We start from the raw sequence: 16,757 nt of genomic DNA, 5'->3' as shown, positions 1-16,757 counted from the left end.
GCAGTGTCCTATGACATCTATGTACCAAGTTTCATTGAAATGTTATGATTACTACTTGAAATATCAAAAGCTGAAAATTAATTAATTATGCAAATTAGGTAATTAATATGTACTGATATTACCCTAAAAACTATCAGGTTTGTGCAGTGTCCTATGACATCTATGTACCAAATTTCATTGAAATGTTATGATTACTACTTGAAATATCAAAAGCTGAAAATTAATTAATTATGCAAATTAGGTAATTAATATGTACTGATATTACCTTAAAAACTATCAGGTCTGTGCAGTGTCCTATGACATCTATGTACCAAGTGTCATTGAAATGTGATGATTACTACTTGTAATGTCAAAAGTTGAAAATTAATTTATTATGCAAATTAGGTAATTAATATGTACTGACATTACCCTAAAAACTATCAGGTTTGTGCAGTGTCCTATGACATCTATGTACCAAATTTCATTGAAATGTTATGATTACTACTTGAAATATCAAAAGCTGAAAATTAATTAATTATGCAAATTAGGTAATTAATATCTACTGATATTACCCTAAAAACTATCAGGTCTGTGCAGTGTCCTATGATATCTATGTACCAAGTTTCATTGAAATGTGATGATTACTACTTGTAATATCAAAAGCTGAAAATTAATTAAAAATGCAAATTAGGTAATTAATGTGTACTGATATTACCCTAAAAACTATCAGGTCTGTGCAGTGTCCTATGACATCTATGTACCAAGTTTTATTGAAATGTGATGATTAGTACTTGAGATATCTGGAAAAACCAAAAATTGATTAATCATTATGCAAATTAGGTAATTAATATTGCACAGATTTTTACCTAAAACTAATGAAATCTGCACATTAGTTTGGAGCATCTATGTGCCAAGTTTCATCAAAATCCAATTAGTGGTTCTTTAGATATCAGTGAAACAGTCATGGAACAGCTAAAAATCAGCTAATTATCATGCAAATTAGGTAATTAATATGCATGGATTTTTACCAAAACCTAATCAAATCTGCGCATTGGCCTACGCATCTATGAACCAAGTTTCATCAAAAATCAATGTATGGTTCTTGAGATATCAGTGGAACAGACACACACACAGACAGACAGACAGACACAGACACACTAACTGCAAAGACTCCCTTTTTGTGCTTCGCACACAGGAGTCAAAAAGTCAGTTGTTATTATAACCTGCCAATGAACTGATAGAAACATGCAAACAAATTATCTTCACTTTCAAACTGATAAAACTACATGCAATCCAATTCTGTGAAAGTCAAGTTTTCATAACTAATTATCCAAATAATTTAAACTATTGTCGTGCTTTAGATAGTAATATGTGTAAAATTTGTATGTTTTAAGTATGTGTTCTAGTAGTTAGTGTAACCATTTTAATTTCTTCTGAGGCATTTTAAGTGTTTCAATAAACTTTGGTAACTTTCAATAAACTTTCAAATTGGTAAGTACAAGTACATTTCATCAAGATTAATTTTCTTAGTCCTAGATGGTTTATAAATATATTTTGGCAATTAGTATCCAAAGATTAAAAAAACAACAACAACCATTATTAACTTACGATTTTTTTATTGCACGTGTTTCTTCATTTTCCTCTTCTTCCAACAAGAGGCGCAAGTAGTAATCACCAATTTTAATCTCATCAGCAAGGCACTCGTATCTCACTTCAAACTCGGCATGATTCCAGGAGATCGTGTGTGATCCGCCAAGATCTTTGTCAACGCTAAACGCTCTCATCTCCCCTTCCAGACCATCACGTAATTCCTCACGTGTCTGTGGAATAAAGATTATGAGTAACAATTACCTTGGTTCATAATCCTTTTATACAAACATGAAAAATATTATATTAAATCAATAAGAAACTAATTTCCAATTTACATAATTTTGATTACCTTGTGATTCCAAATGAGGTTGGATTTTGCATGATCTTGACTGAACCTAGAAAACGTAGAAAAATAATTAATACATGTTAATCCTTCACAGACTTGTCAGGATTCTGAATGAGGTTTAGCCGAGTTGTATATTTTGAGGATAGGAAGTTAACCGTATCGTGAACATTTTAACACAAGATACGTTGTATCATATGTATTCAGAACAAGAGACTCATTCTCAACTCATTACAACTTACTTGTAATAGAAGAGTGCCCAATTTGCTTCACTCTTTATTCTCTGCCTTCGTTTCCTTAACACAATTGGTTTCTATAGCGACAAAGACATATGATATTTTTAGTCAGATGTTGTTTCTAATCTTAGGTACAGATTTTATAAAATAAATAAAATATTCTAGATTATATGTTTAGGGGAAATATTTGAGAAGATAGAATAAAAAAACAAAAACAATGTCATACAATGTATTTAAATACCAAGCAGATATTACGAGATTTTGAATGTCATAAAAAAAAAAAAAAAAGTAAAAAAAAAAAAAAAAAAAGACAGATTTGCCAAAGATTGTTCAGTGCAAATGCAGTTCACAGGCTACTAGTACAAATCAGAATACAGATGGATGTCTTCTAAAGACTGACCAACAACTAAAAAACAAATCTCTCTGACATTCAATTTAGACGGGTTTAAAGCTAGAACACGTTTTACATGCGTTGTGATTTAAGAAAAAGTAAATTTTCTCTGGATTTTCCTTGAAATGAGTTCCCCACACACCCCCAAATTATGAATGAAAATTGCGTAGTACACGTGAATCATTCAGCTCTAGCAAGGGTGGATAAAGATAAGGGTTTCAAACGCAAGACATATCAAGCATAAACCTCACTTGAAAACCTACAATGCATTGCAAGAACTGTCAAAATGATAGAAATATTTTGCAAAATTCCTTCAAAATTCATTACTGATATTAGTATATATTAGCAAAACTATTTGATCCTGTGTAGAAATATTAATTGTATTTCAAAATAAATAAATGCAATCTTTTGTTTATGTGCACAAAGACAGTCTAGAAAACCTTCATTATCAATTCAACATTGTTATATTTCTTAAATGTATGAATGCTTTTAGTTCATGTCACAGAACATGATTATGTACATTGTAAGTTGTCTGCCCTTTTTTTTTATCCACCCTTTGTTTAGTATTCATAGTAGTAGTAGTAGGATAAGTCAGCATATGTGTGATAAAGTGACGCACTCACCGGCATGTTCTGAAGACAGCATTAGTAGAAAGAAGTACGGTAAGAAAAGGAAAGAGATGAAATGAATGATCACAAAAATATTTCTTTGACTGTTATTTGGGCAGAATAATATATATGGTTTCTGGTAAGACAGTATAACTATACGTGAGGGGAAACTGTATGGTGGAAATGATATGCAGAAAAAAATTTAAATTCAACTACGAACAGCACAATAGAACGAACGCATTACAATGCTACAGAACACACATACTACCGTAAATGCATTAATTAACTCGCTGGGTTTTTAATCTATTTTCATTGGTGACTGAATTTTGTGAAATTAAGTCTATGTGACATGTGGAATAACAATATAAGTTCATGAACCCATCAAAAATGCTCAAATCATGAAAACAGGGAAATTAAAAGCCGGTGAAAATAAATGATTCTACAGTAACCCACAATGACACACAACACACAATGAGACATAAATATACAAACAGATATACATGTACTTACAATGATTTTAACAAATACAAAATAAATATGACACTAAATATCAAATATGCGTCCATATAAAGCACTGCTATTTTTACAACTCAGATAGTTTTCGTAATATTTAGTGTAAATCACCGACTTACTTAAATTGTGCATATACAATGTTTTGTTTTTACTTACAATGCATACACTACACAGTTCATTACAATACATTGACCAATTGTGATTTGTTGTTACCGTGGCCACGAATATATTTCATACACCTAGCAACCAATATTGTCAGCTAATTTAGCTGGCAATCCAGCAAAGCAATGTTGTTTTTGGAAGTCAGTAGATTGTTATCGGATTTGGAAACAACAATACTTGTAACATGATGGATGATATTGCTGGCTAAGTGACAAAAAAACATTTTAGCAGCCATAGCATCATCATCATTTTTAATATCGATGAATTGGTGCAATCATACCAGATACTATTTACAGTAATCGCATCGTATTTATAAATTTTTATTTGATGAACACCGTGCAAAAATATTGAACAGAATTTACAGTTACATTGTTAGAACAGGAAATAGTGGGACTACTTACAGGTGAAGCAGAATGTGAAGAATGTGACTGAATGTAAGAGCGAAAGAAAGATATAGATTTATCAAGAAAGGTGAAATATGGGCAAGAAAAGCAATTAAAGATGAGCCAGACATAGAATGACCATTTATGAAAGTGTTTCTATGACAACACGACAATTATTTGAAACCAAGATCATGATGTTTTACCAACATTTTAGAGTGCAGCTTTTTAGACATTTTTCTATCATTTTTTAATCAGTGAACATGATTTCTAATTGGTGTTGGTCTTGATATGTGGGTAGTACCGTGATTGGTGCAGATGTTAAATCAGGCACGAGTTAAACATTTACTATTAAAAGCAGTGAATCTGAACTACACCAAAGTACAAGACATAAAGGGTGTTTACAATGTACATAAACTGTATTATTAAACAATTGCAACTTACATCAGATTTTTTCTTTTCTTGCATTATTTTCGCTTTCCAATGAAGCAAAACGTTTTCAATTTGCTGTAACTGTGGATTCTTACGACCTCTGTTAGACTGGTCCTGTAGTCACAGATTGTCAGAGAGTGAACATTTTGATTGTCATGTAATTCACTATTTTGACTGAATTGCAATATATATCAGGTAACATGTCAATATGTAGGTAACATGATTTTGGCAGGTAACATGATTTTGGCAGGTAACATGATTTTGGCAGGTAACATGATTTGTCAAGTCAGAGGATTTTGGCAGGTAACATGATTTTGGCAGGTAACATGATTTTGACGAGTAAAATGATTTTGACAGACAACATAACTTTGATAGGTAATATGATTTTGTCAGGTAACATGATTTGACAGGTAATATGATTTGTCAAGTCAGAGGATTTTGGCAGGTAACATGATTTTGACAGATAATATGATTTGTCAAGTCAGAGGATTTTGACAGGTAATATGATTTTGTCAGGTAACATGATTTTGGCAGGTAACATGATTTGTCAAGTCAGAGGATTTTGGCAGGTAACATGATTTTGACAGATAATATGATTTGTCAAGTCAGAGGATTTTGACAGGTAATATGATTTTGTCAGGTAACATGATTTTGGCAGGTAACATGATTTGACAGGTAATATGATTTTGTCAGGTAACATGATTTTGGCAGGTAACATGATTTTGGCAGGTAACATGATTTTGACAGACAACATAACTTTGATAGGTAATACGATTTTGTCAGGTAACATGATTTGACAGGTAATATGATTTGTCAAGTCAGAGGATTTTGACAGGTAATATGATTTTGTCAGGTAATATGATTTTGTCAGGTAACATGATTTGACAGGTAACATGATTTGACAGGTAATATGATTTTGGCAGGTAACATGATTTTGTCAGGTAACATGATTTTGTCAGGTAACATGATTTGACAGGTAACATGATTTGACAGGTAATATGATTTTGTCAGGTAACATGATTTTGTCAGGTAACATGATTTTGTCAGGTAACGTGATTTTGGCAGGTAACGTGATTTTGGCAGGTAACGTGATTTTGGCAGGTAACGTGATTTTGTCAGGTAACGTGATTTTGTCAGGTAACGTGATTTTGTCAGGTAACGTGATTTTGTCAGGTAACATGATTTTGGCAGGTAACATGATTTTGGCAGGTAACGTGATTTTGGCAGGTAACGTGATTTTGTCAGGTAACATGATCTAGTGAGATATCATGATTTATGTCAGGTAACGTGATTTTGTCAGGTAACGTGATTTTGTCAGGTAATATGATTTTGGCAGGTAACATGATTTTGTCAGGTAACATGATTTTGTCAGGTAACATGATTTGACAGGTAATATGATTTTGTCAGGTAACATGATTTTGTCAGGTAACATGATTTTGTCAGGTAACGTGATTTTGGCAGGTAACGTGATTTTGGCAGGTAACGTGATTTTGGCAGGTAACGTGATTTTGTCAGGTAACGTGATTTTGTCAGGTAACGTGATTTTGTCAGGTAACGTGATTTTGTCAGGTAACGTGATTTTGGCAGGTAACATGATTTTGGCAGGTAACATGATTTTGGCAGGTCACATGATTTTGGCAGGTAACGTGATTTTGTCAGGTAACATGATCTAGTGAGATATCATGATTTATGTCAGGTCATCGGGTCATGTGATTTTGCCATAATATGTAAATTTCTTACCTGTGCCACTTTGACGTTGTCTCTTGTATGTAACATGTCTTGTTCTGATGGTACAGGATCATTTGAATCTAAATATCCTAACAAACCAGCTGGCTAAAATGAACAATAATACATTTAATATATTAAACAGAAATGTTTAATAAATGGGACTTGCCTCAAAAAAGGTTTATATAATTTCATAACTGCACATATGCACTATAGTTCATTCAAATGCAAGTATTAATTTCAACTAGTACTAACTCATAGTAAATCCTAATGATTACTAAAACCAACTAATGCCTGTTAGTTCAAACCAAATATGATTAATGTCAACAAGTATTCGGCCATATTTACAAAATCATCATTTACCTACCATTAACTTCTAGCTAGTACCAACCATTTTTAACTAGCACAATCTACAATTACCTTACTATTATATTTCAAAAAGCACAAATTACTACTAACTAACTAACCATTACCTGCTAACCAGAAATAACCATTTTCAATTAGCACAATTGACATTTCACTTACCATTAACTAGTACATATTATCATCACAAAATCTACTACTATTTGTTAACTGATAACTGATATCAACTAATTTTAACTAACACATTCTAATGTTAACTCAACAATAGCCTACCATTAACTGGTACAAATAATTATTACAATCAGATTTCAACCAGAATTTAGGAAGTTAATTTAGCATTAACTGACAACTATGGTAGTACCAAGCAATTTCAACTAGCATAATCTACTGCTAACTTACCATTAACCTTCTAAGTAAACTCATTGCTGTAGGATGGCCAGTAACCCAAAGTGCTACCAGGTGTCTACTAAGTTGTCTATTTGCTAGCATTCTATAATCATGACTAGTAGTAAACATAGATATATGTAGATGCTTTGGTAATGCTCCTTCCGCTAAAGCTAAATCTTGCATCTTGGCAGCTATCTCTTGATCACCTTCCTGTAAAACCAATAACATGTAACATCATCTTTGATTGTAAGAATTAGGAACAACATAGCTTTTTTTTAGAATTACAGCCAATCAGTAGAGCTGTTGCAATTCACAAGGCTTAGACCTAATTTACAGCTAACAACTTTTGCAATTGGCTGCCTGAAAAATTGTTTTAATATTCCATTTTTATTATTGCATTTCATCCATTATTGCTATATACTGATAGAAACATGTGTATTTCTAAAGATTCAGTAAAGTTATTATTATATTGTAATGAGAAAATATGCCGATATGGCCTACAATTAACTAAGGAAATACAGAAAAAATGTAAAACATGTACACCAGCATTTAATGGGAAAGATTACATTGAATATAAATTAACTGACCTCAATTATTGCTTTCATAACCATACCAGCTCCTTTCACAATGGCCATGGAAGGATGCTAGAATAAAGAAGTAGTTACATTTCTGTAAATTCAGCAATATTCAAATTACATCATAATGCGACTGTTTACGAGTGCATCCCTAAGATATCTGCATCAGTGATGTAGATTTGTCTTTAAGTAAAAGGTCAAATAAGAAAAGTAGAAGATACAGATTTATATTGAAGCTAATATATCGCGTGCCGTAGGCGACAGGTGACGCTGGGGGTGTGGGTGTTGGAGCTTTTTTAATAACAAGGTCATTATTCATGCAATTTTAAGCTAATAAAATATTAACTCTACAAGAAATTTGGTATGTGTTTTTCTGTGCATAGTCACCACTGTGATGTAATTTTTTATTATAATTCTGTGTAATTAGAAAAGAAATATTATAACCACCATAAATCAGTGGTTACATCGTAAGCTAGTTCTTTATCATTAATCCACTCGTGTGAACATTTTGTAGTTGAATTCCGGAGTTTTACCGTGATGGAATCGCCCTTGGAAATTTGATTGCACGAACCATGACAAAAGAAAAGTTATGCATGTGCGTGTTATATTTATCGACGTTTTCAAACAATCATTTTTTTCATCCATCGGCATCATTCTGTGAGGATTTCAACTTGGTACCAACATTCACATCGGACGAAGTTGAGCTCAGTGGATTTGTTTCCACGGCGACATCGTCACATTGCCAATCGCTGATCATTTCTGGAGTCACCGGCGACGAGTTAGCAAGACCGTCAGCTTTAGTTTGGTTGTACGATTCAAATGACTTGAAAAATTTCTTGATTGTTGACTGTTCATGCTGGTTCGAAGATGCTCTCTTCCGGGTAGACGATTTGTTTGACAACATATTTAATAAACAAAGCCATAGAAAACCAGAGGTCAGAATGGAGGTAATAATGATGTCGTGCCCATGTGATTGTAATTAACATATCCGAACAACGCCGAAAGCCTTCGTGTGTACCCAACGACGTCAAACCCGGAAGTACTTTACATTTTCAGTGAACGTCTACAGATTTTTCCCGTGTTGCATTGCAAAAAGACTGTCGTAGCTTTGAATGTGTGAATTCGTTTTTTGAAACTGTTAAAAGAATAAAATACGCTATGATTCCGTGTATACAGAATATATTTTTAGAAATTGTTTATGACACAACAGATAAAGAGATAAGAAACACGTTTATTTGGCAAAACAGGGGGGGCACGCTGCTGGGACCATACAAACAGTCTGAAATGCATAGCTGAAATATGCCTAACAATGAGTGCTACCTAACTTGCCTAGACTAGTCCCACAGCGAGCCCCCCAGTGAGACGGTTAGCAGTGTCAAACTACTACCGCAGAAAAGATATAGTAAAGTACAGCAAATCTGAAAAGCTCAAAAAACAGTCTGCAAAAACAGTAAATACTGACTTGTAAAACGTTAGCATTAATGTTAGTATATTAATATGAGAAATGAACAGCGGAAGCTGTAGGTCGATTATTGTAGCTGAAAGCTACGTGAAGTAAGTAGGTTATGTAGCTGTGAGCTACGTGAGGTAACAGTGTTATTGATAGAAGCTGCGGAAGCTGCAACTATCTGGCAGAGGACAGCGGAAGCTGTCCGGAACTGGTAGAAAACAGCAGAGGCTGTAAACTACGATGTGTTTAGTAAATGAATATTAATAATAAATACATACGAATAAAATACATAAATAATAATTTAAAAAGCTGGAAACCAAATCTTGGGGGAGAAAGAGTATATGATAAATATACAAAGCCCCCAAATGAAATGACCCCAAGATAGAGGAATTTATAATGAATTAGATTAGAAACTACTGACTAATGTAGAATGTGCAGATCTGACTGACATCCCTGAAGTATGAATGTACCTCAAGTAGCTATCTGAAGACCATCTGCCTAGTGCCTTAATCATGTGATCTTGGATACCGGCATTTGCTGCAGACGTAGCTGCCCCTATACGGAAGGAATGGCCTGTAAATTGAAATGAACTGAGACCCAATGAGCAGACAAGTCTGCGTAAATACTGCAGGAAAACAGAACGCGTCAGTGGTAAGTTGTCTTCAGTTACAAACAGAGGGTCCCCTAAACTAGGTCTAGGACGCAAAGCCACTCTGAGAGACAAATATCGCTTCAGACTCTGTACTGGACACATGCGGTCATTTCTGAATAATCTAATTACCACTCCTTCACGAAATTGATCTGACTTTGATGACTTCAACCGTAGAAAAACTTGAGCATCACCCTGAAAACTGACATCCTCAATACATAAATGAAATTCTCTATTAAACGCTCCATAGGACCTGACGGTGAATTCACCGCAGCGCAGGAAACCGAAAAAAGCTACTAACACAACAGTTTGCATGAGGATATCAATGAACTGGGTAAATACTCCTAACTCAAGTGTATTAAACATTAAATAAATAATATCAGCTCTGAAAGCACAGCGTGGCCTAGTGCCTCGTCCCTGATTACGTTTAATCGCTCTGAGTAACAAATTTACCCGTACTAATGGCACACCGACAGTTACCTGCCATGGATTAGGTACACCTGCTTCAATGTATCTGAAACGAATTCCAGCAAGGTATAGTCTTATCGTAGATTCTTTGAGTTGTAGATATTTGTAACAATGTGTAATAAAAAGTAGTAATAAGTCCTCTGATACTGCTGGTAAATTACCGAAAGAGCATGACTCAGCGTGCATGTTCACAAAACGAATGAAAAGGTTTAAACCTGAGTTATAAGCTTGCCTTGTACTAGGCGCTAATGTACAACTCCACAGTTCACGCATATTTTGCCCTAAATCTGCATTACTTCGTAATATGGTGGACACTGTGTCTTGTGCTTGTGTGCTTCTGGTGCAAGGTGCCTGAATTCCTGAAACTGGAAACGAGATAATGCATCAGCTACAGTGTTCTGTCTTCCCGGAATGAATTGTGCAAGAACAATAAAATTGTGCTGCATGGCGGTCAGTATCAGTCGACGTAGTAGAGTATTTATAGCATGACAGTGAGATGATGCCCTTCCCTTTTTGATGACTTGAACTGTGGCTTGATTGTCGCAGTTAAAACGAATACGTTGCTGAGACCAGAACTTTCCCCATAACACTGAAGCCACAACAATGGGATACAACTCAAGGAATGCCATTGACCAATCATCTCGTTGCTCTATCATCAACTGTGAAGGCCAAACCTCACAGAACCAGTGTCCCTGGAAATAACCTCCAAGCCCTTTAGTTGATGAGGCATCTGTGAAAATGTGGAGGTCAGAAGCACTAATTATGTCACTGTTCAGAAATAAGTGGATACCATTCCAAGATTCCAAAAATAGCTCCCACATACGCAACTCTAAACGGCAAGCTTTATTCAATGTGACGTGGTGATGTAACTTAGATACAGAGGAAGCTAGTCTCAGCATATAAGTGATGAATGATCTTCCTGGCAGGATCACCCTAGCCGCGAAGTTAAGATGACCCAGCAAAGAAAGTAATTGTCGTTTGGTGATTGTTTTCTGTGAAGAAAATTCAGAAATCTTAGCAATAGTTCTGATTTTCTTGTTATCAGGTAGGTAGGCAAGCATGTCCTTAGAATTAATCATGAGTCCTAAATACTCAATTTCTTGTACTGGGCCGAGAGTCTTGTGCATTGCCAAGGGAATGTTTAACGATTTGAAAATCATTGTCATTATAGCCATCGAACGAGCAGCAGTCTCTTCCAACTTGTCCACAGTAAGAAAGTCATCTAGCAAATGTAGGATAAATTTCACTTGAAATCGGTGCTCTGCTATCCAACAGATAGCTTGTGACAATGTATCAAAAATTTTCGGACTTGATCTGGCCCCGAATACCAAACGGACGAAAAAATAATAACTATTTTTCCATTTAACACCATGTAAGTGCCATACTGATGGGTGTAGAGGTAACTGCTTGAAGGCATCAGCGATATCGAATTTGCACATGAATGCATTGCCATCTAATCGTTTAACTTCTTCAAAGGCATCATCAATTCTGGTGTATGACATAGAATACGCGTCCTTGTCAATGAGCTCATTAAGACTAGGCACTTGTGGTTTATCATGTGGTGCAGACATGTCCACAATCAGTCGCAGTTTCTTGGAATATTTGCCCTCAACCAGACCCAAAGGATTGATCCGGTAAACTGGAAATGGAGGTGAATCAAAAGGACCGATTACATATCCTTTGTCTAACTCAGTCTGCAATAAACGTGTAACAGGTTCCGGATTTCTCTGAGCAGACAAATTGTTCAAGCATTCATAGGAAACAGTTGGTGCGTCCTCAATGCCAGTCTTAAAGCCATGACGAAGGCCTGAACATAATTGGCTGACAAAGTCTGAATCTGGGTGATTAGTCAAATATTCTTCCAATAAATCAACTTTAACCGGTGTGCTAGGTGTAGGCAGTCACTGAGTGGTACCAGGATTAACAGCAATGGATTTAGGAGCCCTGGCTGCATTGAATGACCTGGGGCAACTATATACTGGGTGGCTGGATTTGCATGAAGTACAGGCATGCAAAAAAGGGCATGGATATCTAGAACACCCTTTACCGTCAGTATTATAGTTATTACACACTTCTTTACCATTTAAATAAGTCTTGGGGCGTCCTCTAACGTCGACAGTTGAATTAGCCTGTTGTTGGTTGGGTGTAAAGAATTGCTTACGTGGACAAAAGTCTGACGAATGAATTGTACTACCACAAATTAAGCACGCATTAGCTTTACGTCCGGCGGTGAGGCGCATAAAAATATCCGCATCTCGGATCGACCAGTCAATTTTGATGTTTCTTTGCAGTAACCAAGCTGCTGCACGAGTGGCAAATTCGACATGGTACTCGTAGAATAGGCTACCCCCGAAGCTAATGGCCATGTCCGTTATGTCGTCTCGGTAACAGTCTAGTTCTTCACGTCTATGTGGGAAAACTTCACAAATAATGGATTTATATCTGCCAAACGCAACCAAGAACTCGTTATGAGTTAACACTTTGTTGAGTCGGGGATCGGGATTACCCTTCAGTCGTATTTCATTTCCCATGGCGTCCAAAATAGAACGACTCTCTATACTTTCATGTGCGGGTATCAGTAACGTTGCTAGGTTGACATATTTACCTTGGGTTATATTGTTCCTCATAGCATCAGTAACTGCAACAATTCTTGGCAGGTCGTGTGACGCAATCCCAAATCTCCTCCTCGCAGGTGGTGTAAAATCTGAGGCGTAAGGAGGTCCATAAACAGGCGTGCTTGTAGGCCCACGATCAGTGTGAACACGATCGACCCCACACGATGGGGCGGCTGCCATGTTGTTTCCCGCCTGTCTGGTATCCGATGTTTGATTTGAGTTGCGACAGCGTGCTGGTTGAAATAAATCCATTTCGCCTGAAAATAAATTGTCCGTGTTGAAAGTCGTAGATCCCCTGTTTACACCAGTTGATTCCTGCTCAGGCAGAGTTGGGGGTTCGGGATCTGAATCTAATTCTGTCGCAGCATTCGTCACGCTAATGTTGGTAGCGTATGGGCCCCTTTGTTGCTGGCTATTTAGCTTGTACAAGTTGATCGCTTCTTTCTTGCTCATGGTAGTCGGTAAGAGTATGCCAATGTCCTGAAGTTTTTGTCGAATTTGACGTACTGTCCAATTTTTTGGGTTTGTGGTGTCCAAGGCTCGCAAATTCGATGTTCTCGACGTTGATGCGTTGATTCCGTCGTTAGTTGTCCTTGATGTATTGGGTGATGAAATCATCCGGCCACGGCCTCTGGAATTTCTTCCCCGTCTCCGAAGAGAGTTTTCATCTCTGACTGGACTTGGTATTGGCGAAGGAGCACGGCGTTTCCGGCTTCGACTCCTGCCTCTATCAGTGGTAGAACTTTCCATTTCAGAAGCGAAAGTATATAAAATACAAGAAGTCAAATAGACTGCTTCAAGCACGTGAACAGCTTGAAGAAACTGTTGACGTAGCAACATAAAGACGCTCATGAATATGCAAATAGTTGTGTCAATAAATATCGTCTAATATAAACCTTAGACTCCCATTTATTATCTAAATTTGTTTTATAATGAAAAAATAGCCAGTATTTTCACCAGAGTAGGCGGTCGTTTTGACCGGCTACCAGCTTATATCTACATCACTGCTGCATACAAATTATTAACTTTAATAAACCTTTACTTTTACAATTTTCTAGTCATGGAACAAAAACAGTTAGGGCAAGTCCCAATAATGACACAAGATTGACAGAATCCAAATTAATTGTAAATCCTCCCATATCATAAAGGGTAAAGACACTGTACCCTTGGTGGGTGCCACAAAGTAAATTGATAGGCAAGACTACAGCAATGTGTGTCGCGAAGGGAAAGTTCAAACTACCAGTCACAATTTAATCACTAATGAATACTACTTTGGGGGAACCTTGGTTAATGTCCATAGATGATTGTGTTCAATCTGGTTGACAATAATGATAAGTCCTATCATGTAGTGATAATGATAGACAATTATATACACATGTACTTGTACCTGAAATAGTTTGTATAATATCCTGCCTTGTCCAGCCACCATTTCAAGCAACATATCAAATTGGTTACCCTCGGTGGTTTCACTATACGGTGCACAAAGGGCAAAGGTCAAGAAATCCAGCAATGCCGAGATAACCAATGCTCCTGTACCTCTAGCCTGTAAAGAAAAAACAACAAATACGATTTATTAAAATTATTTTTTGAATATTCAGCGTCGTTACCCAGGAATAACTTTAACATCAAATGCTTACAGTACTATCATTATATTTCCCACCAAGATGTTGAGTCAAAGCTAGGCAGAATTTGGTATGTCAAAATGAAACACTGCTTTTCTAAAATCTTTTTGTTCAATTTGTGACAAAATACGACTTGGGACAGAAAGTGGTGTCATTTATGATGAAGATACACAATATATACTTTTCCCTTCCTCATCGAGACACAACAGAAATTGCTAATAAGTATGTCATTAACTGAGCCTTCTGTAAGGCATATAAGTTTGGCCAGCATGGTTGATGCATTAATCTGTCATAAATCTTGTTATAAGAGGAGAGTTGACATATCATATTGCAATTCATAGGACAAAACTTCACAAGGAGACAGTGTTTGGTTTCTATGACGAAATGCATAATACATACATCACTTATTAGTGTCATTACAGAAAATTAAACCAACTAAGTAAATACGCTGAAAGGGGAAAAAATTATGCAAATTACCTAATTAATATGCATGAATTAGAATCAAAATCTAATCAGGTCTGGATTTATAACAAAGTATCTGTGAACCAAATTGCATTCCAATCCATTCAGTAATTCTTGAGTTAATAGTGAATACAGTTTTAACACAGACATTGGTATGACATTAACCTCCCTTTGCTTTGCACACAAGATAAAAAAAAATAATAAATATTAATTTGAAGAATTACTTACCACATGGACATTAAATAAGTCCAATAAACTTTCAAGAAATTTCTTTGATGACAATAAAGATGATTTATTGAGTTGTTCTTGCCTTAGTTCATAATCATCGTGCATTGGCTGTAGTGAATAGAATAAAATAAATTTCAATACTGTAGAAAACTTTATTTTCGCTTGGAATTAATTTTTGCTTTTTTGCTTAAGGAATGGAGGAATCCAGCGAATATACCTGTTTTCCTATATTTTACATTCAACTCAACAAGTGAAATTAAATTTCATACAAAACACAACAAAAAGTCTTTTCAGCAAAAATTTAATCCAGCTTAAATAAAATATTTTACAGTATTTTGGCAAATTAGTGTACCACATTATCTGTACATTGTACAGTGCAAAAACATAGCTACCATCAAATCACATGAAGGTCTCCCTCACAAAGTAAATAGTTTTTTATATCAGTTTTATGTCATTGTTTTCATTTTTTTGAATATTTACCTGCATAAGAGCACATAACATATCTACAGCAGCATGAGTAACACCGTCATCTTGTCTTTGTAATGCCTTTACAACTTTCAAACCAACCTTCTCACGGAACCTAGAGAAAAATGGTGAACTTCATCATATCAACATACAAATAAATCTACTGTGGAATACTTTATTTTCGCTGGAATTAATTTTCACTGAAAAGGCTTTTTGGGCGTTTTGTGTGGAATTTATTTTCACTGATTTTTGATGAGTTTAATGTGAAGTATAGGAAAAAAAGTATATTCGCTGGATTTTATTTTCACGGAAACATCCCTTCAGCGAAAACAGCGAAAATAAATTCCAAGCGAAAATAAAGTATTCAACAGTATATGCAGACAGTCAACTCGTAGTTGCATAAACAGCAGTATACATAATTATGTTATTAAACATCTGTCACCGTCACGCCATACGTTACATTGCGCCATAATTTTGCGGTATTTTACGGGGTATTTTCATCCTACCATGTAAGGAAATGCAAATTCCAAATATGGAATGATTAGGCACGTAAGCGTCCTCTAATAATAAAAACAAACATGACTGCCATCAGGGTTTGACCGGACTCAATACAAAGAAGTTTGCTGATTCTGTTCTAAACTTTTTGGATTCCGGTGTTTCCATGATGTACAGTATCCTTGGAAGGAAATGATGTATACCACAAAGTATGCACTCAGACGGACTCAGACCCGCTGCGCGTCGATCGATACTTCAGCAGCACCGTCTTCGTGTATACTTTGCGGTATTCTCGTAATAACCTTATATTATTAATGGCTATTCCTCCAGAGAACATTTATTGCATTAAAGCATGTCTTACTTTAGTAACTTAGTGAAGGCTTGGAATCCTGCTTTAGATGCTACCAGTCTTCTTAGTGCATGGAATTGACTTTCTAATTCTCGTGATGATATCGATTTCTGATCACCTGGTAGAAGTAAAAAAAATGTTTACATAACTGACAACAATGTGGTGTGCTTCGAAAGATAGCCAAATTAAGTTTGGTGACTTATACTTGGGCTTTCAATAGACAAGTTTTGAGTCCCACTATTACTTTAGAAATGTTTACACTCTGGCGTA

General features: G+C 35.7%; 1 protein-coding gene across 1 annotated transcript in view; it reads right to left on the bottom strand.

Annotated features, from left to right (window-relative positions):
* Window positions 1–16,757, bottom strand: part of LOC100376418 (dnaJ homolog subfamily C member 13-like) — a 77,091-nt gene that overhangs the window by 36,917 nt on the left and 23,417 nt on the right. Inside the window, exons 14-24 of the mRNA XM_085496037.1 lie at window positions 16,500–16,605; window positions 15,659–15,758; window positions 15,179–15,286; window positions 14,254–14,409; window positions 7,697–7,753; window positions 7,122–7,319; window positions 6,375–6,467; window positions 4,647–4,748; window positions 2,155–2,225; window positions 1,919–1,964; window positions 1,588–1,799 (exon numbers count right to left, since the gene is read on the bottom strand). Of these exons, the coding sequence (XP_085352163.1) occupies window positions 1,588–1,799; window positions 1,919–1,964; window positions 2,155–2,225; window positions 4,647–4,748; window positions 6,375–6,467; window positions 7,122–7,319; window positions 7,697–7,753; window positions 14,254–14,409; window positions 15,179–15,286; window positions 15,659–15,758; window positions 16,500–16,605 (1,249 nt within the window). The remainder of the gene's footprint in view (window positions 1–1,587; window positions 1,800–1,918; window positions 1,965–2,154; window positions 2,226–4,646; window positions 4,749–6,374; window positions 6,468–7,121; window positions 7,320–7,696; window positions 7,754–14,253; window positions 14,410–15,178; window positions 15,287–15,658; window positions 15,759–16,499; window positions 16,606–16,757) is intronic.

Source organism: Saccoglossus kowalevskii, chromosome 22 (genome assembly GCF_978046115.1).
Source record: "Saccoglossus kowalevskii chromosome 22, keSacKowa6.1, whole genome shotgun sequence".
Lineage (NCBI taxonomy): Eukaryota > Metazoa > Hemichordata > Enteropneusta > Harrimaniidae > Saccoglossus > Saccoglossus kowalevskii.
The sequence above is the reverse complement of the archived record's forward strand: the minus strand, read 5'-3'. Positions and strand labels throughout refer to the sequence as shown.